Below are 24521 nucleotides of genomic sequence, written 5' to 3'. Positions count from 1 at the left end.
TTCCTTAGCCAAAGCATGAGGTAGGTGGTATGAGCCTTCAGTTTTCCTTAGGCATCCTTCCTTTCAATACTTCTGTCATTCCCTAGTTGCCCGAGGCTTCAATACTGTCTCGTTCTACTTACAAGTTTAGTCTCAGCCTCTCCATCTTCTCCCACCATCCTTTGTCTGTCTTTACCCCAAAACCATCAATTCTTATTTCTCATTGCTATCCCTGTAGGTAGCCTAAATGACTGAAAATCAGGAAATCAAGCTTTTACTTTTTAAAGTATAGATTCAGGGGGTAAAGGTGCAAGTTTATTACATGAGTATATTGCATAATGGTGGGGTCTGGGCTTCTAGTGAACCCATTACCCAAACAGTGAACGTAGTATCAATAGATGGTTTTTCAGCCCTTGTCCCCCTTCTTTTCTCCCCCCTTATAAAGCCCCCAGTGTCTGTTGTTTCCATCTTTATATCCATGTGTGGGCATTTCTTAGCCCTCAGTTATAAGTGAGAACCTGTGTCTCTGCTAATGCCAGCTCTGCTGCCTGGAACCTTCCTTCCCATCCGTGGCTGTTGACTACCTCCTAATTGTCATTCATGGGTCATCGCTGATACCTAGCCTTTTACAAAACCTTTACATATTTTTGCTAGTAGGTATCATTTTTCTCTCCTTTGAAACCTTACAGTGATTTATTTCTACTCTCATCTTCTTATCTTTTGTTTGATGCTATATTTCACATTTTTGTTTTAAGGGCCTTTACACTAAAGGATACTTCACAAAAGAGCAGCCCTATAACATGGCCTCTTCCAAATGAGTCATGTCTGAAGACCCTAATGAAGCCCTTTGCTCAATAAATAATGATTGCTGTTGTCTCTTCCAGTCTATTAGGACTTAACTATGATTGAAAGTTGATAATCCAATTAAACTTTAAAAAAATGTCTTGGTGCTCCATTTAAAAATCTGTATTCCAACCATACTCAGTGAAAAAAAAGGATTCCATTGCCCAAAATGACATCCTCTATAATTCTCTTCTGGTAGTTTATAGTTCATAAGCTCATCTTGAAGGTGGAGAGATTCTGTTTTGTTAACTCGAACATTTTCAAAATTTATCTGATCACATAACAACTCCTTCATTGTTTTCCTGTTAACTCTTAAAAAAATAAGTTACTTGATCATAATTTAAAAAAATACTGGCTTAGGGTATCTAGTCCCTTATTGTCAATAATACCTTTGTTCAAGAGTGATGTAGGGTATAAACACATATAAATAAAGAGTTACTATATTGGAAGAGCAGTATGGTGGGAATGTGGGTATCTGAGGCCTCTCAACTCTTACCATGCAACTAATCATTTGCTCTTTCTTTACAGCATTTAAAAAAATTACAGTACCATTTTCCCATGGATGGATTTGCATCCATAGTAATTGTTTCTGAACCACAAGAATTGGAAAAATAGAATTAAATACAGCTTCATCAGGCAAAACTGTTTATCTGTTGTTAGGTTGGTGCAAAAGTAATTGTGGTTTTTGCCACTAAAAGTAATTGCAAATACTTTTGCACCAGCCTAATAATTCACATTTTCCCCTTTTATTCTCTCTCTTTTTTCTTTTTTCTTTCTAGCTTTCAAGATCACTGAAAGCCAGTGGAAATATCTGAAAGTATTTCCAGCTCCAGTGCCTGTTCAATGATCAGATGAGCCATCAAGGTTCATCAAACTGAGATAATTTAGAAATTATTTGCATAGTTTTGATTACAAAGAAAGACTGTGATTGGGTTATATAAATCCTGTGCATTTCTTATATTTTCAAAATTGGTAAATAAGGGTGGCAATTAGAATAATTGAATGCACAGTATTTATGTAATAGGGAGCCTCTATAGATCCAACTAAATTGTGTTCTTGGGCAACATTCTGAGTCTCACTGAGGTTCGGTTTCCTCAGCTAAAAACAGATATTAACGGTACCTTAAAGGTTGCTGTGAGATGTAATATGTATAGTGGCCAACAGAATGCTCAGCATATATTAAGCACTAAAAAAGTTTGCTGTTATTTTGAGAGTACATATGAACATGTATTTTTCACTTTAGGTATAACTGCTATAAAACTAAAATGGGAAAAATTAAAAATTAAAGCCATATTAACAATCTATAGTTAAAAAATCAATTATGTTTCCCAGAGTCCCCCTTCCCTGTGTGATTCTAGGTGAGAATCGACCAAAAGAGGGACTTCCATGAGATTCTGAAGGCAAAATTGAAACAGTATCCATTAACCTGAAAGTCTCTTTTAGACAGATGCAGTATTTGCCTGGCAGACTGCAGCCTGACTTTGCTCTCTTGAACTCCAGACCCGTTTTTTCTTTCCAACTGTTGGTCCTGTTGACCAACAGAAAAGTCAGATTCACTACCAGATGTTGGCTGTGAACCTATAAAGAAGGAAAGTGCACAGAGGCAACAATATCCCATAGATCTCCTTGCAGACTACCCTTTCAGAGTTTTTCTTAGCTGGCTGTGCCTGCTCCTTGGATTGATTGGCTGGTGACTCCTCTAATCCTCCAACTCCTCTTACAGCCCTTCAGTTTCCCGTCTCCTCTCACAGTTGTGTGAGCTCAACTACATTATCCTATAACCCTCTGAAACTGCTCTGCTGACTGAACCAGCTAGAAGTGCTTCCAGGGAATAGAACTTTAAAAATAAAATTTGAAACTGGTTCTCTTATCTGACTAGATTTAAAGACATGAATGACCCTATTACCAGGGGTAAGTGGGATCCTGGCCATCCATGGCATGCAGTGATTCAACAGTTATTTAAATTCTCACCTATAGTCACCCCTAGTGCCTGTATAATCTAAGTGGCTACAGAGGCAATGTGCAGAGTTACCAAGTATCTGCTGCATTAGGACCGTTTCACAGAAACAAAGAGAATAATGACTGTGGAGTTGATTCATTACTTCTAAATGTGCTGAAGAACTTAGAGAAAGAAAATGATAAGATGAGATTTAAAGTCACAGTTCAAGGTCTAAGTTGGGAGCAGAAAAAGCTTCTGTGACTGCTTTGAAATAAAACCTTTAAATATTTTTATCTTAAAAATTGATACATAATAGTTACACACACACACACATATATATAGCCACATATTTACATATTTTGGGGGTACATAGTGATGTTTCAGTACTTACAACATATAGTTATCAGATCAAGGTAATTAGCATATCCAGCATCTCAAACACTGATCATTTCTTTCTGTTGGGAATGTTCAATATCCTTTTTCTTCTAGCTGTTTGAAAATATATATTAATGTTAACTATGGTCATCCTACAGTGATATAGAACACTAGAGGTTATTCCTCCTATCTAGCTGTAATTTTGCTTCCTTTAATAAATCTCTCTCTATCCCCTTTTCCCCTACCATTCCCAGCCTCTGGCAACCTCTGTTCTACTCTTTACTTCTATGAGATCAACATATTTTAGTTTCTGCATTTGAGTGAGGCATGTAGTGTTTAACTTTCTGTTTCTTGCCTGTTTTATGTAATATAATGTCCTCTAGGCTCATCTATGTTGCTGCAAATGATAGGATTTTATTCTTTTTTATGGCTGAGCTGTATTCCATTGTCTATATATACCACATTTTCTTTATGTATTCATCTGTTGATAGATACTTGGGTTGATTCCATATCTTGACTATTGTAAATAGTGCTGCAATAACCATGGAAGCCTTTTTTATGGTTTCATACAAATTTTAGAATTGCCTTTTGTATTTCTGTGAAGACTGTCATTGCCACTTTGATAACGATTTCATTGAATCTGTAGATTGTTTGGGGGAGTATGGTCATTTTAACAAGATTATTTTTTTCCAGTTCATGGCTATGGGATGCCTTTCCATTTGTATGTGTCTTATTCAATTTCTTTCATCAGTGTTTTATAGTTTGTTTTATGTGTAGAGATTGTTTACTTCATTGGTTAAATTTACTCCCAGGTATTTTATTTTATTTTTATTTTTTGGAGCTAATGTAAATGGGATTGCTTCCTTGATGTCTTTTCCAGGTTGTCATTGTTAGCATGTAGAAGCACTATTGATTTTTGTGTATTGATTTTGTATCCTGAGATTTTACTGAATTTGTTTATCAGTTCTAAGAGTATTTAGGTTTTTTTAATACATAAGATCATCTCGTCTGCAAACAGGGCCAAATTTTACTTCTTCCTTTCCAATTTGTATGCCCTTTGTTTCTTTCTCTTCTGTAATTTCTCTGGCTGTGATTCTCAGCACTATGTTGAGTAAGAGTGGTGTAGGCTTCCTTGATTGTTACCATTTTTAGATGAAAAGTTTTCAGCTTTTCTCTGTTTAATATGATGTTAACTATGGGTTTGACACACACAGTCTTTACTGTGTTGAGGCACCTCAATACGGCAAACCTTTTTTAATTGTACTGCTGATTTTCCTCAGGACCTTTCCCTATCTGTCATGTCTTCTAAATCCATACTCAGACTTAAGTCCTGGAAGAGCCAAGGGGACCAGGTAAAAACTGTGACTGATGAGGTTGTACTTTAAGGTTCTAAAAGAATTATGAGATTTTGCAAAGTCATATAAACTGTGTGGGGATGTTTCTTAAGGTTGTACTTTAAGGTTCTAAAAGAATCATGAGATTTTGCAAAGTCATATAAACTGTGTGGGGATGTTTCTTACGGATGTTAGATTACGATGGAAGATATACAATCTTGGATTAGCTTGAATTTTTTTTGATATGTGTGTGGTAAGTAGAGATTCTGGATTTAACGTGTTAGTTGATGTGACTGAGAGTAATTCTAACAGTTTGACTGAAAACTGGGCCCAATAGTGGTTCATATTGAGCAAAGTTGAGATGCCAGACTTCTTTGCTACAATGTAGTATAAAGGTATACATTTAGGAAGATTGGTTTTAATATGATAGTTATGTTCATCCACCTGTTAAATATATTCCCCAAGAGGGCCCAGAGGGCATTCCCTAATCAAGGCTTTGAAAGATACAGTGGTGAAGGCAGCGTTGGAATCCTTAAAGAACTCTGTAGTGGCTATTCTCTGGAAGCCAGGAATAACGTTGGGAAATGCTGCCATAGAACTGATCTTATAGAATTTAATGAGTATAATAAGTTCCATATGGCCAGGAACCAAGTGACAGGATTTAACTTCCAAAGACCATGCGTGCATGGATATTATAAGGAGCAGCGGATTCAATGTAGTAAAGGGAATTGCTATGGTCTGAATGTTGGTTCCCCCTGCCACCCCCACAAAATTAATATGTTGAAACTTAATACCCACTGTGATAGCACTAAGAGGTAGAGCCTTAAGGACATGATTAAATCACAAGGCAGAGCTCTCATGAATGGAAGTAACCCCTTACAAAAGTCTTTAGCGAGCATCCTTACCCCTTCTGCCATGTCAGGACAAAACGAAGGCACCATTTATGATGAACATGTCCTTGCCAGACACCAAATCTGCTGGTGCTTGATCTTGGACTTCCCAATTACCAGAACCATGAGCAATACATTTCTGTTTATAAATTAGCCAGTCTAAGGTACTTTGGTATAGCAGTCCAACCAGAATAAGACAGGAACGGTTTGACCTGCAAAAATTTTTGGTATTGGCCAATTGACCAGGGAGTCCTTAGGACTGAAATATGTGGGCATTCTACTAAAGTGTTTCTTGATTTATATAACCATTATATCTCTATACTTAGTGAACACAAGTTGGATATGAATCACCATACCAGATAATTGCATTCCCTTTTTCAGTTTTCATTGGAGAGATGATTCTCAGACCCACAACTCCCTGAATGAAGGGGAGGCCAGTTCTCTTTGAGAATGGTTCCTCAAAAACTTCAGGAATTTCACAGCTTGGTAAAATTTCTAGGAATTCAGTGACATGTTGAGATATCCCTTCTAAGTAAAGGACAAATTCCTGCCTCTAGCCCTTCCTAAGAGACACACATCCCATTTGGGCTGTGACAATGTATAACTCATTTTGGAATGCTACTTTACACATTATTACTGAGTAATCCCAAAGACTTCCAGTTTCATGTAGTGCACAGAATAAGGAGAGCATCTATAATCAGTTCAGGTTGCAATAGAAGCTACTCTGCTATTTAGGCAATATGGCACAGCAGATATGATGGTACTTAAAGAATCAGTGGCACATAAGGATCCTATATGGAGCTTCTGGCAGGATCCTGTTGGTGAATCACAGTGAGGTCTTAATAACTTTGGAGAAAGCTGTGTCCTTTTTACAAATAATTATTTCTGTTTTGAAAAACTATTTCTGGTTTGCATTGAAATGCTAGTAAATGTTTAATGCTTGACCACAGGTCACCAAATTCCCATGTAACTTGCTTGAGCTGCTCATTATAACCTGGGTGGTGTCTGACACCACCCAGGTTACCTGCGCAGAATATCACTCCATCATCAAGGGTACAAGATTAGTCTTGAGCACAAGCTGAAGGCATAAGTTCCTTGAATAATTGGATCTGATGGTTAAGGGTCCTACTACTGCTACATTGCCTCCACTCTCTCAACCCACACAGCCTCATAGAGAATTTATTATAACGAATTGACTGAGACAGAAAACATTTGGTCCTGGTTTACTAATGGTTCTTCACAATATGCTAGCATAACCAGGAGTAGACAGCTGTAGCTCTACAACCCTGCACAGAGGTGACCTGAATGATTAGTAAGAAAAATCCTCACAGAAGGAATTCAAGCTGTGCATCTGGCTGTTTATTTTGACTGGAAGAAAAAACAGCCAGAAGTATGGATATGCACTGATTTATGGGCTGTGTCTAATGGGTTTGGTAGGAACTTGAAAGGAGCATGATAAAAACTGGTAATAATGAAGTTCTGAGGAAAAAGAATGGGGATAGAACTCCTTGAATTGTTTATATACTTATATTTCATTTGAATGTTCACCAAACAGCATACTCAGGAGAAACTGATCTCAATCATCAGGTGGATAAGATGACATGTTCTTTTAATGTTCATCAGTCTCTTCCATGCACCTCTGTCCTCGACCAATACCCTCAAAAATAAAGAGATAATGGTGGCAGGAGTGGAGATTATGCATGAGCTAAGCAACATGAACTTATTTTCACCAAGGTCAATCTATCTACAGTCACTGCTGAGGGTTCCACCTAATAATAGCAGAGAAGACATTATGGTACCCTTCTATGGGAGAAGCAACACACCATCTTGGTTGTAGGTTGATTACATTAGACGCCTATCACAGAAGAGGCCGTGGCTTGTTCTTGCAGAAGTAGTCAGTTGATCTGAAAATAAATTTGCTTTCCCAGTTTGTGATGCTTCTGCCAAAATACCGTCTGTGGACTAAACAAATGTCTCACTCACTGTTAGGGTATTTCATACAATATTGTTTTTGTTCAAGGAACTTGTGTGACAGCAAATAAAGTGTGGACAGGGGCTCACTGTTGTGTAAATCTCTCATAGTACCATGCTCCCCATCACCCCGAAGCAGATGGCCTAACAGAATGATATGTCTTTTTAAGAAAGGTTTAGTCTCCTACCAGGTGGATGAAAACACTTTGGAGTCTGAGATAATGTTCTCTAAGATGTATATTTTCTGAACTATCAACCAACACATGGTGCTATTTCTACCTAGATTTATGGATTCAGGAGTCAAGGGATGGAACTTACTATTTCAATTTTTCCTTCTCCCATTCGTCTACTATTTCACATAAAATTTGTTGATATTGGTTAACCCTATATCTCAGCAATTAAATTAAAGGACTTACATAGGAACGGTCAATCTAGGAAAAAGGTGACCTCGATATTAAAACACATTTATTAAAATGAAGGTGAAAAATATTAATGACAGAAATGTAAAGAACTGTGAAGCTTTTGAGGTTTTACCTTACTTGCAACTTATCAAGTTAGCCTGTTATGATTTCAGGGTAGAAGACATGAGACTCCTGCATTAGAGACAAAGGACTTTATTACTCACAGCGATAGTAGTAGCCAGGGAATCAGCTTTTCCTGTACTGGCTCCTTGAGCCCCATTTCCCAAAAGGTGACATGAAGAGAGCCAGGTGACCTCAGAACATGCATTGGATTGTCTTATAGTAAAGAAACCCCAACTTTAGGGAACCTGAAACTTTTATAATGAGAAGCATGTTTGCCCTTTGCTCCCAAGAGAGATACTATCTTCCAAGGCAGTTCACTCTATAAACATCCTCTAGAAGATACTCCAGAACAAAAGTAGACAGTACCTTTGTTCATCAGACATGTGGATATGTGACAAGTCTATGAAGAATTGTCTCTCAATGGGAAGTTTTACATATTTTATTGAAAAATCTAAGAAATCATGTGAATCATGTACAATATTTTCTCACAAGAAAAATTTTAAGCTGGCTTTTGAACGTTTCACATAATTGTAAAACTTTTTAATTTTTAAAAGGAAGAAAAACACAATGAAATGACCACCGTATTATATGCTTTCTGTTTTTCCTTGTTCCTAGGGAAAAGGCTGAGAAATACTAGTAAATTTTCTAATTATGATTCGTGAGGCTAAGTACTATACTCTTTAATAAATCTGCTAAAAAGATACAGGGAAATGGATGGATCAATGTTTTCTTTGTTAAAAATATTTAAAAAAAGCTAAAATCTAGTGATAACATGTTAAAATAATACACATTTTTTGTAAGATGTCACCATTTCTAACGATTTCTCTACACTATATCAACAGTGCAATTGTGATTCAGTGTAAATCATTACAGTGTTTCATTGTTACAATACTTGTGTTCAAGTACATGTTCATGAACATGATCAAAGTCTCTATTTTGACTTTTCTTTTCCATATCAAAATAAGGTTATAATTACAGCAGAATTTTTCCTATGGATGTCTATAAATCTGAACCAAATTCATAATACATTCTCTAAAAACCTGTTCAACAGCATGAGGTTCATTATGTTTACACATCTCCTGCAGGTGACAGAAAATGGGCTAATTCTGCAGCAGGACACCAAAAAAACAAAAATAGTTTCTCTTCATATACACCTAAACTATTATGCTAAGTCAGTATACATTCTGGATAATTCAATGTTATTGGTGGGGAGAGAGTAGCACCTTAGAGATAGCCCTAACAAACAATGAAACATTGTTTTAAGTATAATGATCTATTTTTTTCCTTTTTCTTTTTATTATATTACTGGATCAAACTAATTCATTCATATAAAATTATTTATGAAGCCATATAGTATAAATCAAAATGTTTGTGTAACCAAAACAAGCACCACATTGGATGTTTGGCAGGCAAAAAAATAAATTAATTTGATTAAATTATATGTAATCTGATAATATTTGGTCTGAAAAACATGCTAGTGTGTGTGTTTATAAATAATGTAATTGCAAAGAGCTGTGATCCAGCCAGCCTGCTAGAGGTCAACTCTTCTGCTGCAGCTTTTGGGCATAGAAGTCCCTGCATGTTTCACAGCAGCGCTGATACCACCGCATGTCCTGACATAGGTTCTTTTCACGTATCACTCGGCAGTACACTGGCCACTGATCTCCCAGGCACTTGAAAGTCAGAGCAGCTGTGAAACAGAACATAGTGAATTCACTCCATGCAGATATCATATATGTCAGTAAAAACCAACTTCAAGCGTTTAAGTGGGGCGGATTTTGTACACTCTCTTTGGTTCATTTATATTACCTTCTGGAATTTAAACAAGAAAGAGATACACACACATACACACCTCCTATGATTAAAAAGTAAAGAATGAATAATATTTTTACTTATAAATGTTTTTAGGCCTATTAAAGATATAATTCCCAGGTTCAGTGTGTTGTACTTTTTAAGCTTCAGTTTCATAGCTTGCATTTAAGTTGCTTTTGAATTTTAGTAGAGAAAATTAAAAAGAAAAATAAATGTGCTCAATATATCTACCTTTATGGGAATACAAATTAATAAATACTATTATTGGGGTTGAAATTACAAGGAAACAGCAAAGTAAAAATATGCTCACAGTTATTTCATATTCCTAGTTTCCCCAGATAACAGACACATCTAAATGGATTATCTGGAGCTGTGATTTCAGGCTTCTATAAAAATCAATGCATATCATCACAAGCGACTGAGATTTACAGCAATAGTTGAAGTGTTTGAAATGAGAAGAACTTGGTATAGAATATTTGGTCATGTAGACTTGGCCTCCTTTTTTGTAAAACAGTGTGTTCTGGAATGCATAATGAAAGTCACTCCTGCTACAATTATTTCTTTTGCATATGAGAATGAATCATATTCTAATATAATTATTCTATTTTTAAAAACCTTAGATTTTCCTAACCATTGTGCTTCTGTATTTTGGGGTATACCTTCAAGGAATAATAAATAGAGAAAATGCAATTTTAACAAAATTTTTCTTTTAATCCATTATTTTCCGCCATGTAATATTTCAAGGACTCCAACTAACTGTTGGAGAAAGGAATTATACTGCTATTGAATAAATGGATTTAGTACATCTGCTCTAGAATTGCTTAACTTTTTGTCTTAATTAGTGTTATTCACCTTGAACTGATTATTTCTTAGGAATGTTAGTTAATTATTTGGCCCTAAAAAGAGAATTTTTGTATTTCCATGAAGAAACCAAGCTTTCACATTTGATTGAGTCTTATGCCTGGAAAAATACATATGATAATTTATCTCCTTACATTTTGGTAATATTATTTTGTATGATTCCAATTGTTCCCCTGGAGATTATATGCACAGGTTAAAACCAAAGGTATGAAATATAAATTAACCCACTGACAATCAGGCAGGAGTGCTGTTAAATGCTACTAATAGTCACAGATGTAAATGCTAAATCATTCATTAGTATTTGTTAGGCAAGTGTAGGCTATATCTACTTAAAATATGTAGTCTAATTCTCAATTATGGGTTAGATTAAATAACAGAAATTGAGGATATATATATGAAGGCATTTCATAACATAAAACAATGTAAACATCAATATAGTCAATATTACTAGAATGTATTTTTTATTTAGTATCATATTCTCGAAACTTAAAAAGAAAATAGAACTTCTTGTTTAATGGTGTAGATCCATGCACCCATTCTTCTTGAAAGACATTTTTTAGTCTGTGTCCCTCCAAAGAATAATTTATACTCAGATCACAAGGAAGGCTATTAACCACGGAGAAATCTAAGGCTTACACTACAATCTCATCTTTCCACAGATATTAACTTAATGGATAGTTCTGCCATGGGATTGATCCGAGTCTAAATTTTGGTTACAAAAAGACCTGGGGTGGTGTGGCATTATTTCCTGGACCTGGCTCTGATTGGACAACTTTGGGAATCAAAGCAGTTTAACTTTTTAGGACTTTTTTACCCACCTGACCATTTGGACGAAATCATATTTAAATGGATCCAATTTAGTCCAAACCAAAATAATCAGTATAGGTTTACAACTATCAAGGTTTAAAGTAATATACAAAATACAAGAAGCCATAAGCATTTCTATGTTTCTCAAAAGCATCTTTTTTTTTTTGTCTGCTTACCCAGTCTGGGTGATGTTATGGTATTTACATTAATTTTCTCATTGCAGGGTTGAAGGTGGCATGGCCTGTATGCTGCAGGTTTTTCTGAGGAAAAACATTCATTTCCATGTCTTCCTGTGATCTTATGCATGCATTGGATTACACGGGACTGCATTCCTTTGCCACAGGTAATTGAGCACTAGGAGAAATACAAGGTTTGTTAAGGTTCTTTTTTATTTTTATTTTTTGCGGTTATTATCTTCTAGGGTGTGGCAACATTCTCTAAATGTTTCTTAAAATTAAATATGAGCTGCGACATTCACAGTCAATGCAAAACATGGGTCAGAAACATTGATGCTCATAAATTGGGCACAATGCCTTTGAGAACCTCTGGCTGATCTAAGACAGAGTTTTGGGTAATGAAAAGGACATAAGAGTAAAGAAGGATAAAGAAAAAGGTACAGTATGACTTGAAGAGAAAGAGAGTGAATGACACCAGTAATGCTTGAGCAGACAGCTTTCAAAGGTCTAACACATGGTTTGCAAACAAATAATTGATTTATTATTACTTAATTTAATCATCGATGTTCAGAAGTTAGCACATGTCTACTTTTAGAGCTGGATCCTTGTTACAGTCTTTAAATATACTCATCTGCCTTATTTTCTCTGGCCTTAAAATGTTTATAAATAATATCAAGATGTCTTAGCCAGATATGTTATTAAAGTAATTGCTTTTTCTTGGTAGATTAGATGATGTTAGTATTATGCTAATAAAAATATTTGATAATCTGAATTTCTCAGGTAAAAGGTACTTTTTTCCTCTTTTTTATTTTTATAGATTCAGGGGATATATAGCAAAATGGTAAGGTTTGGGCTTCTAGTATACCCACCACTCAGACAGTGAACATTGTACCAAATACGTAAATTTTCAACTCTCTGCTTTTGGAGACCTCAGTGTCTATTTTCTCTCTCTCTCTATGTCCACGTGGGCCCATTGTTTAGTTCCCACTTACAAGTAAGAACATGCAATATTTGATTTTATGTTGCTGAGTTATTTCACTTAGGATAATGGCCTCCAGCTCCATTCATGTTGCTGTGAAATACATAATTTCATTCTTTTTTGACTGCATATTATTACATACACACACACGCGCAAACACACACACATGCACACACTTGCTTTATCCAGTTATCTGTTGGTGGACACTTTGATTGATTCCGTAACTTTGCTAATATGAATAGTGCTGTGATAAACATGAGTGGAGGTGTCTTTTTGATACAAGGATTTTGTTTCCTTTGGATAGACACCCAATAGTGGGACTGCTGAGTCAAATGGTAGTTCTATTTTTAGGTCTTTGAGAACCCTCCATACTGTTTTCTATAGTGGTTGTGTTTATTTACATTTTCACTAACAATGTATAAGTATTCCCTTTTCTCTCCATCCTCACCAACATCTGTTGTTTTTTGTCTTTTTAATAGTAGCCATTCTGACTGGTATGAGATGGTATCTCATTTTGGTTTTAATTTGCATTTCTTGGACGATTAGTGATGTTGAGCATTTTTTATATGTTTGTGGGTTGCTGGTGTGTCTCTCCTGAGGAATGTGTGTTCATGTCCTTTGCCCACTTTTTAATGGGGCTACTTGTTTTTTTGTTTGTTGAGTTGTTTGAGTTCCTTGCAGATTCTGAGTATTAGTCCTTGTCAGATGCATAGTTTGAAAATATTTTCTCCCATTCAGTTAGTTTTCTGTATACTCTCTTGATTATTTCTTTTGCTGTGCAGAAGCTCTTTCGTTTACTTAAGTCCCATTTGTGCCTTTTTGTTTTTGTTGCATTTGCTTTTAAGGTCTTACTCATAAATTCCTTGCATATGCCAATGTCCAAAAGCATTTTCTTTGGTTTTCTTCTAGGATTTTATGTTTCAGGTCTTATGTTCAAGTCTTTAATCCACCTTGAGTAAATTTTTGTATATGGTGAGAGATAGGGGTCCAGTTTCATTGTTCTGCATATGGCTATCCAATTTTTCCAGCATCATTTATTGAACAGGGTTGTCCTTTCCTCATTGCATTTTTTTGTTGACTCTGTTGAAGATCAGTTGGCTATAGGTATGTGGTTTTGTTTCTGAGTTCTTTTGTCTGTTCCCTTGATCTGTGTATCTATATTTGTACCAGTACCATGCTATTTTCGTTACTATAGCCTTGTAGCATAAAGTCAGGTAATGTGATGGCTCCAGCTTTGTTCTTTACTTAGGATTGCTTCAGCTATTCAGGCTATTTTGGAGTTCTATATGAACTTCAGGATTTTTTTTTTCTAATTCTGTGAAAAATGACATTGATAATTTGATAGGATTTGTGCTGAATCTCTAGATTGCTTTGGGTAGTATGGTCATTTTAATGATATTGATTCTTATAATATATGAGCATGGGATGTTCTTCCTTTTGTTTGTGTCACTTATTTCTTTCATCAGTGTTTTGCAGCTCTCCTTGTAGAGGTCTTGCACCTTCTTAGTTAAATGTATTCCTAAGTAATTCTTTTGTGTGTGTGGTTACTGTAAATGGGAACGTCTTCTTGATTTCATTCTCAGTTTGAATGTTATTGGTGTATAGACATGCTTCTACACTGATTTTGTATCCTGAAACTTCACTGATGCCATTTATCAAGTCTAGGAGTCTTTTGAAGGAGTCTTTAGAGTTTTCTAGGTATACAAACTTATTATCAGCAAACACAGATAATTTGACTTCCCCTTTTAAAATTTGGATGTTTTATTTCTTTCTCTTGCCTGATTGCTCTGGCCAGGACTTCCAGTGCTATGTTGAGGAGTGGTAAGTGGGTATCCTTATGTTGTTCCAGTTTTGGGGAAATGCATTCAACTTTTTCCCATTCAGTATGATGTTGGCTGTGGGTATGTCATATACGGCTTTTATTAATCAAGTGCATTTTTAACCGATTTCTTGCATTTCAACTAAATGTTATTTTCATTTGTAAAATATTTTGCAAAGAACATATTTGATGTGTAACAGTTTTTACCAGGGAAGTCTCTTGGTTTCATACATATATCACTAAATTTGTTTTTTGACACAAATAGTCTGATGCTAATTTGTCTGAGAAAATACTGTTATTTTATGGTATCAAAACTATATGTAAGAGGGGAAATGTGCTTGTGTTTCTGAAAATAATGATTTATTTACTAGCCATTTTATTTTCTATGTAAAAAGATAAAGCAATATTTTGCTTAAAGGGTTTATTAATACAATTAGAATTATTTAAATGAATTATCTTGGTGTATTCTATTCTGATTACAAATTGGTAAATATTTTCTGATTGTCATCTTTTAAGTATACAGACATACCATTTGTAATACTTTTTTCCCCTGTATTTTCCTAAGTCACTATTAGTATTGCATTCTCTTTGCTATCAATTCTTCCTTTATGATCATCATTGGGCTCATCTCTTTTCTTATTTTTCTTAGCACAAGAAGCATTCTGCACAAATCCTCATTACCTCAAATCTAATGTACTATTGTTTGATTTGTTTTTAGTCCTCAGCCTACCAATGAATGGCACATATTAATTGAAAATGCATTCTTTCAAAATTTATTTACAAATATATGCTCCTTGGACAAAAATCTTTGGTTATTGAGTTTACCATTGCCTACAAGATAAAGCCCAGTATCCCACTATATCCAGGCTGGCATGTGTTTACCTCTTTAACTTTATATTTGACTCCATCCTATTAAAAATATTTGTTATTTTATAAACTAATCATTTCCATGCAATTTCTATTTCTACCTCTACAGTTGTGCTCAGAGTAATACTCCTTTCCTAAATGCCATGCCTTTTTACAAAATTGTATCTTAGGCTGGGTGTGGTGGCTCACACCTGTAATTCCAGCACTTTGGGAGGCTGAGGCCGGCAGTCACTTGAGGCCAGGAGTTCTAGACCAGCCTGTCCAACATGGCAAAACCCCATCTCTACTAAAAATACAAAAATTAGCTAGGTGTGGTGGTGTAGGCCTGTAATTCTAGCTACCGGGGAGGATGAGACAGGAGAATTGCTTGAATCCAAGAGGCGGAGGTTGCAGTGAGCCAAGATTATGCCACTGCACTCCAGCCTGGGTGACAGAGTGAGACTCTGTCTCAAACAAAACAAAACAAAAAAACAACAAAACTATCTCAAATCCAGCTTCTCCATGAAAGCTTCCACATTATCCTAACAACCTATGCATATTTATGCAATATTTATAAATTAAACCATATATTCATATGTTGAGTCTACACTTCAGAATCACAGGAGAGATTTTTCTTTAAAGACAATGATGGATTTTAAGACATAGAATTTCTTAGTCAATAAATTCATGTGAGATCTGGGAATCTGCATTTTTAGTAAAAGTATTTAGCTGATTATGCTGTGTGGTCTGAGTTTGGAAATTACTGGCCAGAAGTACATGTTCTGTATTTAACATAGACCCTTGTATTGCTTCTTGTCTGTAAGTAGTATCATGGTACTACTTATGTGGTAAATTATGTATTACTACTTGCATGGTAAATTATGTTAGAGTTGTTTGCATGTCATGTTCAATAATGAAGCCTATATTTCTGTTATGACAATAGCTTACTGCAGAATAATGGAATTTTATGTGCATGTCATGAACATGAATCTACAGATAACATAACTTTCTAAGTTTTTCTCTGTATATATTTCCACAAAATATTATCTTTGTATCTGATGAATTCTTAGCTTTCTGCAAATAGCAGATCAAAGAACAACAAACTAGGATGTTATGTCCTTTAAACCTGACTTTTTCTCTTAAACTTCTACAGGATTTGAATATTTCCAGTTCAGTGTAAGCTTTATTATAATTTCCAGCTATTATAGGAGGACTCTTTGACATGGTCTTTCTCCTTTAAAAGCCTTAATCTCAATACCACTCTATACAATGGATATAATCATATAAATAAAAACATGCTTAGAAAAGTATTTTCAGGACAATGCAATACAGTTTAACTAAAACTTTTAAGGGATTAATATTACATAGAACAAAATACTGTTCTAGTATCTATTCCTAAAATTTCTGTAAATCTTGAAAAAGATCACAATATTTGAGAAACCAAAAGAATAACAGAAGGCTTAGAAAGATGAGCTCACTCTGATGTGATAAAGAAGGTTCTCAATATTTCAAAGAGGCACATAATTAGTCACAGACTATTCCTGACACTTTTAGTCAATCTTACATAATCAACTCCAAGGGATATGAGCAAAGCAAAGTAACACATCATTTTTCAGTATTATTGAAAATGACATAAAATAACAGTAGACACATGATAACTCACAATATATAATCTTAGCAGATAATGGCTGAATAGCACCTTTTATAAAATTTTGGGGTCTAAGAAAAGATGTTAGTTGCATTTTATAGGCAAATTACGTTTTGTAACTATTTGGGCATAACCTGGAAATAAAAATATTCTCCAAGAAATAATGGAAATTCTGTAATTCCTTAAACTAAAACAGTATAATTTTCTGCTTGAGAAACTAATAACTAATAGATTTGCTTTATTATTAAAATAAATAATCTTTTAGCCTTAGAATCTAATTTTCATTAGAATATTTTAATAATAAAATATCATGTTCTTACTAGTAAGTATTTTCTTTATAAAATATAATTTGGTAAAACTTTTATTACAAATGTATGGAAAATGGACAGTCATTCAAAATAGAACAATTGAAATCCCAAGTTATCTTCTAAACTATTATTTTTATTATAGAAGACAATATTGAATAATCAAATATCTTTTCAAATAATGTCACTATGATTAAAAACACACAGACATTAAAGAAAAAGCCAAAATAATTCTGACCTCCAAATTAGGAGACCTGGCTTCTAATTATTTGCCTTTAGCAAATAATTTACCTGAAACTTATTTTTCCTTTTTGTTAGACAAGGTATTGTAGTAGATCATAGCTGCAGGTTCAGGTCTAAATTACTATCAAAGTAAAACTCCAAATAATTTATTATTAAAAGTTACTGTCATCTAGGTGGTGAAAATTTCTAAGTGGTGAAGCTACCTAAGAGTAAAGACTCTAATCTCATTAACTATTATCCACTTTGCCAGCTTACAGTTGTGACAAGTCTTAGCTTTCTGCAAGTAGAAGTCCTGTCTAACATAGTCTTAAAATTATAGTTTGCTTGAATGTCTCAGAATACTACATCATTTATTTTTGTTTTCAAATATTTACTGACCACTCATTATGTTCATGGTCCTTTGTAAAAAATACAAAAACCAGAGATTATTCACTATGGATCTGGTATTTTATTCAATAACATTTATTAACAAAACACAATGACATAAAATCAATGGAGTTAGAAGTAGATTACTACCACTGTGGAAGCTAGGCAATTTCATCCACTTTTAGCCAGTCATGTAATATTTAAATAATCAGTTATACTACAAAGCCACTTTGTTGCCTTGTGATCAAAGGAAACCAATAGTACTGTTATGGGAAAGGGCCTCTGATGCAGACCCCAAGAGAGGGGGCTTCTGGATCTCTTACAAGATAGAATTCAGGGTGAGTCCTTAAAGTGAAAGCAAGGTTATTAAGAAGATAAAGGAAATGAAGTCCTTGCCCATGCCTATGTCCTGAATGGTATACATATGTAACAAACCTGCACGTTGTGCACATGTACCCTAAAACTTAAAGTATAATTAACAAAAAGAAGATAAAGGAATAAAAGAATGGCTACACCATAGGCAGAGCAGGGCATGGGCTACTCAACTTAGTATACTTATAGTTATTTCTTGATTATATGCTAAACAAAAGGTGGATTATTCATGAATTTTCCGGGACAGAGGTGGGCAATTCCCAGAACTGTGGGTTCTTCCCCTTTTTAAACCACATAGGGTAACTTTTTGATGTTGCCATGGCATTTGTAAACTGTCATGGTGCTGGTGGGAGTGTCTTTTAGCATGCTAATGTATAATGTATAATTAGTGTATAATGAGCAGTGAGGAGGACCAGAAGTCACTTTCATCACCATCTTGGTTTTGGTGGGTTTTGGCCAGCTTCTTTACTGCAACTTGTTTTATCAGCAAGGTCTTTGTGACCAGTATCTTGTGCCCACCTCTCATCTCATCCCGTGACTTGTAATGCCTTAACCTCCTGGGAACGCAGCCCAGTAGGCCTCAGCCTTATTTTACCAGGCCCTATGCAAGACAGAGTCTCTCTGGTTCCAAAGCCTCTGACAGTACTACTTCTGAAAGTTTTTCCTCCATTCAATGCTAAGAGAAAGAAGCTAGTACTTATTTAGTGTTTATTATATGCCAGGCACTTTGTTAAAGCTTATATTTATTTTAATATCTCACATGAAGGCCATGAATACTATTATCCCTTTTAAACAGAGGAGAAAGTAGAGGCTCACATAAATTCACAAACTGTCTACGGTTTTACAGGCAAGAAGTGCTGGAATTAGAGTTTTAACTTTAAAAATACTGAATTCAGCATTTGAATGCTTAAGCACTATTTAATACTTGAAAGTTGTTAATATTTCTCTTATGTTAAAACAGAAATATTTCCCTTTTCCACATACTGCCATGTTAGACTATTATCCTACTTTACTGTTAAATTAAACATTAATGAATTTTGAAAGCTTTTTTATTGCATTTTTAGTATAACTCAGGTTATATGGTATGAGGTAAACTTTTGCTCTAAGGACAATTCATATGCATGATTCATCTTTAGATAGGGTGATCATATAATTTATTATCCATATCAGGACATTTGTGAAATAAGTTGCTGATAATAATTTTTGCCAGACTGTAGGCATACTGGGACAGTCCTGGATAAACTAAAACATCTAGTCACCTTCTCTACAGACAACCTACTGACAGATCATGTATTAGACAATAAACACAAATGAACAGACATATGAAATACCTATTATATTCCATGCCTCTAATATGCTTTTACATAGAATATCTTGGTTATCTTTCTCATAACCCTAACAACATTGCTAATGGAAAGTGTGAGGCATGTATTTCATTTATTCATTCAACAAATATTTACTGAGCCAATGTGCCATGTCTGGAGACTGGGATGTAATAGTAAGCAAAACAGACAAGAACAGGGGCCCCCAGGAGCTTACATCTTAATGGGGGAGAGGGTAAGAGCAAAAAAATAAAGAAGGAAAGTATACTATAATTTACATGTTAACAGGTACTATGGAAAAAATTAAAGCTGGGAGAGAGGATGAGAAACGTTTGGGATAAGGGGTTTTGTAATTCAAATGGGAAAATCAAGGTAGGACTCAAGGAGATCATACAAAGACATGCCCCATAAGGACAGACAAACCTCAAATGCAAGTCTTTTGATTCCAGATATAATGTTATTTCCACTATATGCACTATATAGTTTTATTCATACATTTGTGTGCTATGATGTTCCAAAATGTTTAATAACAAGGGGGCAAATGAGTAGAGTGGACCCTTAAGTAGGTGTTTCTTCAGATTCCATGGCGCGCTCTCTCTCCCCTTCCTTCCCTTCTCCCTTCTTTTAGTCCTTCTTTCTAATAAATGCTAAATCTTGCTCTTCACATGTGTATCAAGTAATTTAATGTATATTTGAAACAAGACACACTATAGAGTTCCACTAAAAAGTCAAATGCTAAAATGTCAACATCAATTTGCCCCCAAATGGGAAAGAAATACAGAGTTTACCAGATAACTTGCTATTGAAATTTCTTTTACAAGGAAAATTTTCTGACTAGAGTATTTTAAAAAGAGAGTCTTGTATTGTCTGATAGATATTCTGTTCCCCAAACAGTTTAATATTGCCCCAAAAGACCTTTGAAACAAAGCACCTCATGAATCTACTCCATGTACAAGATTTAATTCTGAATAGGAAACACAATCATGATGTCCCAGGTTTACTAGAGTAAAACGAAAGCAATCATCTTTAGAGCAAACTTAAACAGCTTAGAAAATTGCTTACAAGGATTTAGGACTTAAGCAAGTTTTTGACGTAGACAAACAACAAGACACAAGGAAAGTTGATGTCGATAATCCCTTTTCCCCACCAAAAAATAAGCCCCAAAGTCTCTGAAAGCAAAACTTGTTCCATTGCCGTAGTGATATTCATCAATTAAATCTACCTCAGGAAAGTACAATCTTCTCTGTACTTGGGTACACATGAGATAATTTCACCATGTAAACCAACAATAAAATTCTAAGTCCCCCAACTAATTGAATGGACCCCTCCCCTCAGCCAAGAGCATTCTAGAAGTAAGCCTGAAACACAAATTTAGGCCATGAATGGGTGGTAGTGTTATGCTAGATAGTCAGGCAGACATGACCAGGGCAGAAGTAGGACTCTCCCTCCCCCACAACCAGGAATGTCAGGCGACCATCAGGTGATGGTCAGGAGGTTGTTAACTGTCTCTCTAAAATAATAATTAGTTGCAACCAGCGCCTGGCGAAGGCAGTTTCCCTATAGATAGAAAAAACCTGAAACTGGTGATCAGCAACTTTCCAATAAGATCTCAGGAATTGGGCAAGTGGGCTCAAGCATGAGCATGAAGAGGAAAAATGGTGGAGTTTAACTGGTATATGACCTCCTAGGAATTTTAGACTAGTAAGAGAAGAGCACCTTAAAGTGAGCATGCATGCAACTCCAGTAAACACACTGTGCATGCTCCCCTCCCAAATGTGAGCCGGCCGTTGTGCATGTGGACAGCTCACCCCAAAAGAAGAACTGGGGAGAAGGAATGGAAGACCCCAGAAGCATGCCAACATATAACACCCCAAGTCAAAAGGTCAAACTGCACACTTGTCCTTCAAGTTACCTGCTTGGTCCTCTTCCAAGTTTACTTTCCGTCCTTTCATTCCTGCTCTAAAGTTTTTTAATACATTTTTCATACACTAGCTAGAAAGAAATTATTTAGGCAGTTTGTGAGTGTCAGAGAGTCCTTAGTAATGTTTTTCTTTTAATGAAAAGCAGCCCCCAAATCATTTCTTTTCTAACAAAGAGCAGCCTGTAAAATTGAACTGCAGACATAGAAACTAGAAGCTTGCATGGGTGAATGCCGGCAACTGTGCCAATAGGAAAAGGCTACCTGGGGCCCAGATATGTTCAACATGGAGGGTCCTTCTCCCTTTTTCTTTGTCATCCAGGTGTAGAATAAAGGAACAGTCAACATGATGCCAGCCAAGTGGAGAACCCATCTGCCTAATAGAAGATTAGGGTGGAGTGGCCAGCTTCTTCCTGTGCTATGCAAACAAACGGCACACTTGGTCCAACCAATCTCTCATGCCCTATGTAAATTAGATACTGTCTCCTCAACCTCATCTATAAAACCTCCTGCATTTCACCACAAAATCAGAAGACACACTCAGGAGTCCCTCTCTTTCTACGAAAGAGAGTTATTCTCTTTTCTCTTTCTTTTGCCTATTAAACCTCTGCTCTTAAGCTTACTTATTGTGTGTCTGCCCCTGGCATGAGACAACAAACCTCGGGTATTTACCCCAGATAATGATGCTGCTTCACTTTCACTCCTGCTATAAAACTTGCCTTGGTCTCTCCTTCTGCCTTATGCTTCTCAGTCAAATTCTTTCTTCTGAGGAGACAAGAACTGAGGTTGCTGTAGACTCAATGGATTTGCTGCTGGTAACAATAGAACACACCTGATTATACCCTCCTCCCTTTGGAATTCAGGCATAGCTGACCAGCATTAACGTTAAAAAAGAGACCTTAAGATTGACAAAGCAGACTCTTTGTAGCAATAAGAATATGACAGATAGCAGGCCCTGAAAGAAATCAAAGTAATTTACTCCAAAACTTATTTTCTTGACATATTTTGAAATGGCCATGCAAAGCTTCTCTTGTGGGAAAAATCTACATTCTGTAAAGAATCTCCTTCTCTTTCCAGGTCTTTTTCTTGATCCAGAAGAGAATTAACTAAGAATCTGGCACCTTTTTGAGTCTGATAAGAAACATTTACAATCTATTCTCTCTGAAGCCTGCTAAGTAGAGGCTGCACTTGCATAAGAACAGTGGTCTCCGCAACCCCTTATCTTAACCCAGACACACTCCCTTCTATTGATTCCAGGTCTTTAAATAAATTCTTTCAATCAGTTGCCAATCAGAACATCTTTGAATCCACCTATGACCTGGTAGCCCCCTCTTCAAGTTGTTTCTGTATCAAACCAATGCACATCTTACATGTATTGATTGGTGTCTTACGTTTCCCAAAAATGTATAAAACTAAGCTGTAGCCTGACTACCATGGGTACACGTTCTCAGAATTTCCCAGGGCTGTGTCATGGGCTGTGGTCACACATATTTGGCTCAGAATAAATCTCTTTAAATATTTTACACATTTTGACTCTTTTCATTGACAACCTTATATTTCTTTTATAATGAAATAAATCTTTTATTGCCCTGGACATTAGTGACAATGTCTAAGATTATCTTAAATTATGTCTATGCTGTGGCTCACATGTCAAACACTAAACATGATAGAATAATTCTCAATAATTTAAACACTTTGGACTCTCAAAATGATTAGAGAAATAGTTTAGTAAATGAGAAGCTCAAATAGAAATGTTAGCAAATCAACTTGGTAACAAGAAAAAGGCTTAATCTTCTTTACAAATGAAATATACCTTCTTAAACCCTATACTTGTTTTCAGTCTCTAAAGCTTAATTTCCTGCCATTTCCTACTTTATTACCTGCCATTCTTATGCCAGGTAATAAGAGCCGAATGACTTTATTTTACCTGAAAATAATTTAATCTAAATAAACTAGCTGAAAGGGAAATACCTGGGGGAAGTATAAGCAATGTTCAAGTTTACAGAAGTGTAGAGTCGAAGTTTACTTAACTCAGATGTTTATATTTTTTCTACAAATGACCATGGATGATGTAGTAACAGATACAGACATGATCTCTTATAAAATTATATCTACTAAGACAGATGATAGCACTGAGCAGACAGGGTTTGGCATTACTGATAAACATAGGCTCAGATGACAAAATGATTTGACAAATTTATGGATTGGCCTAAACACAGACAAATGAGAGAAAATGAAAATGTGTAGGAAATAAAAACACACGCAAAAAATCTTAACAAATTCTTAACTCTGACATTATTGTAGAAACAAAGGGATGAAATGAACTATGAATAGTTGTGAAGTCCATTTCCTGGACAAAACAAGGTGTGAAATCCTTTCTTCTATCACAAAAGATGAATGAGACAGGAGACACTGCTGACAAGTTAAATAACACGAGAAAAGTGAACATGGAAATTTCACTCCTGAAATTGTATTACTTATGGCATTAATGGAAAGTGTTGCTGAGATCTTAGTTTAATCACTAGAAGAAAATCTAGGCAATATCATTCAGGACATAGGCATGGGCAAAGATTTTATGATGAAATCACCAAAAGCAATTGCAACAAAAGCTAAAATTGACAAATGGGATCTAATTAAACTAAAGAGCTTCTGCACAGCAAAAGAAACTATCGTCAGAATGAAAAGGCCACCTATAGAATGTGAGAAAATTTTTGCAATCTACCTATCTAACAAAGGTCTAATATCCAGAATTTACAAGGAATTTAAACAAATTTAGAAGACAAAAACAACCCCATCAAAAAGTGGGCAAAGGACATGAACAGACACTTCTCAAAAGAAGACATTTATGCAGCCAACAAACATGAAAAAAAGCTCAACATCACTGATCATTAGAGAAATGCAAATCAAAACCACAGTGAGATACCATCTCACACCAGTCAGAATGGTGATTATTAAAAAGTCAAGAAACAACAGATACTGGTGAGGCTGTGGAGAAATATGACACTTTTACACTGCTGGTGGGAATCTAAATTAGTTTAACAATTGTGGAAGAGAGTGTGGTGATTCCTCAAGGATCTAGAACCAGAAATACCATTTGATCCAGCAATCCCATTACTGGGTATATACTCAAAGGAATATATATCATTCTATTATAAAGATACACACACACATATGTTTATTGCAGCACTATTC

At 35.4% G+C, this 24521-nt stretch overlaps 1 protein-coding gene across 4 annotated transcripts in view; it reads right to left on the bottom strand.

Annotated features, from left to right (window-relative positions):
• Positions 1-7204: 7204 nt before the first annotated feature.
• Positions 7205-24521, bottom strand: part of ADAMTS19 (ADAM metallopeptidase with thrombospondin type 1 motif 19) — a 281046-nt gene continuing 263729 nt past the window's right edge. The window contains exons 22-23 of one of the 4 annotated variants that reach the window (XM_009449594.5): positions 11512-11689; positions 7205-9545 (exon numbers count right to left, since the gene is read on the bottom strand). In XM_009449594.5, the coding sequence (XP_009447869.2) occupies positions 9394-9545; positions 11512-11689 (330 nt within the window). In that variant the 3' untranslated portion in view covers positions 7205-9393. Of the gene's footprint in view, positions 9546-11511; positions 11690-24521 lie in introns of those variants that run through there. The other 3 variants (XM_517910.8, XM_009449596.5, XM_054684567.2) reach the window with 3 other exon arrangements.

The sequence above is a fragment of the Pan troglodytes genome, chromosome 4 (assembly GCF_028858775.2).
Source record: "Pan troglodytes isolate AG18354 chromosome 4, NHGRI_mPanTro3-v2.0_pri, whole genome shotgun sequence".
NCBI lineage: Eukaryota > Metazoa > Chordata > Mammalia > Primates > Hominidae > Pan > Pan troglodytes.
This window is presented reverse-complemented; position numbering and strand designations above follow the sequence as displayed.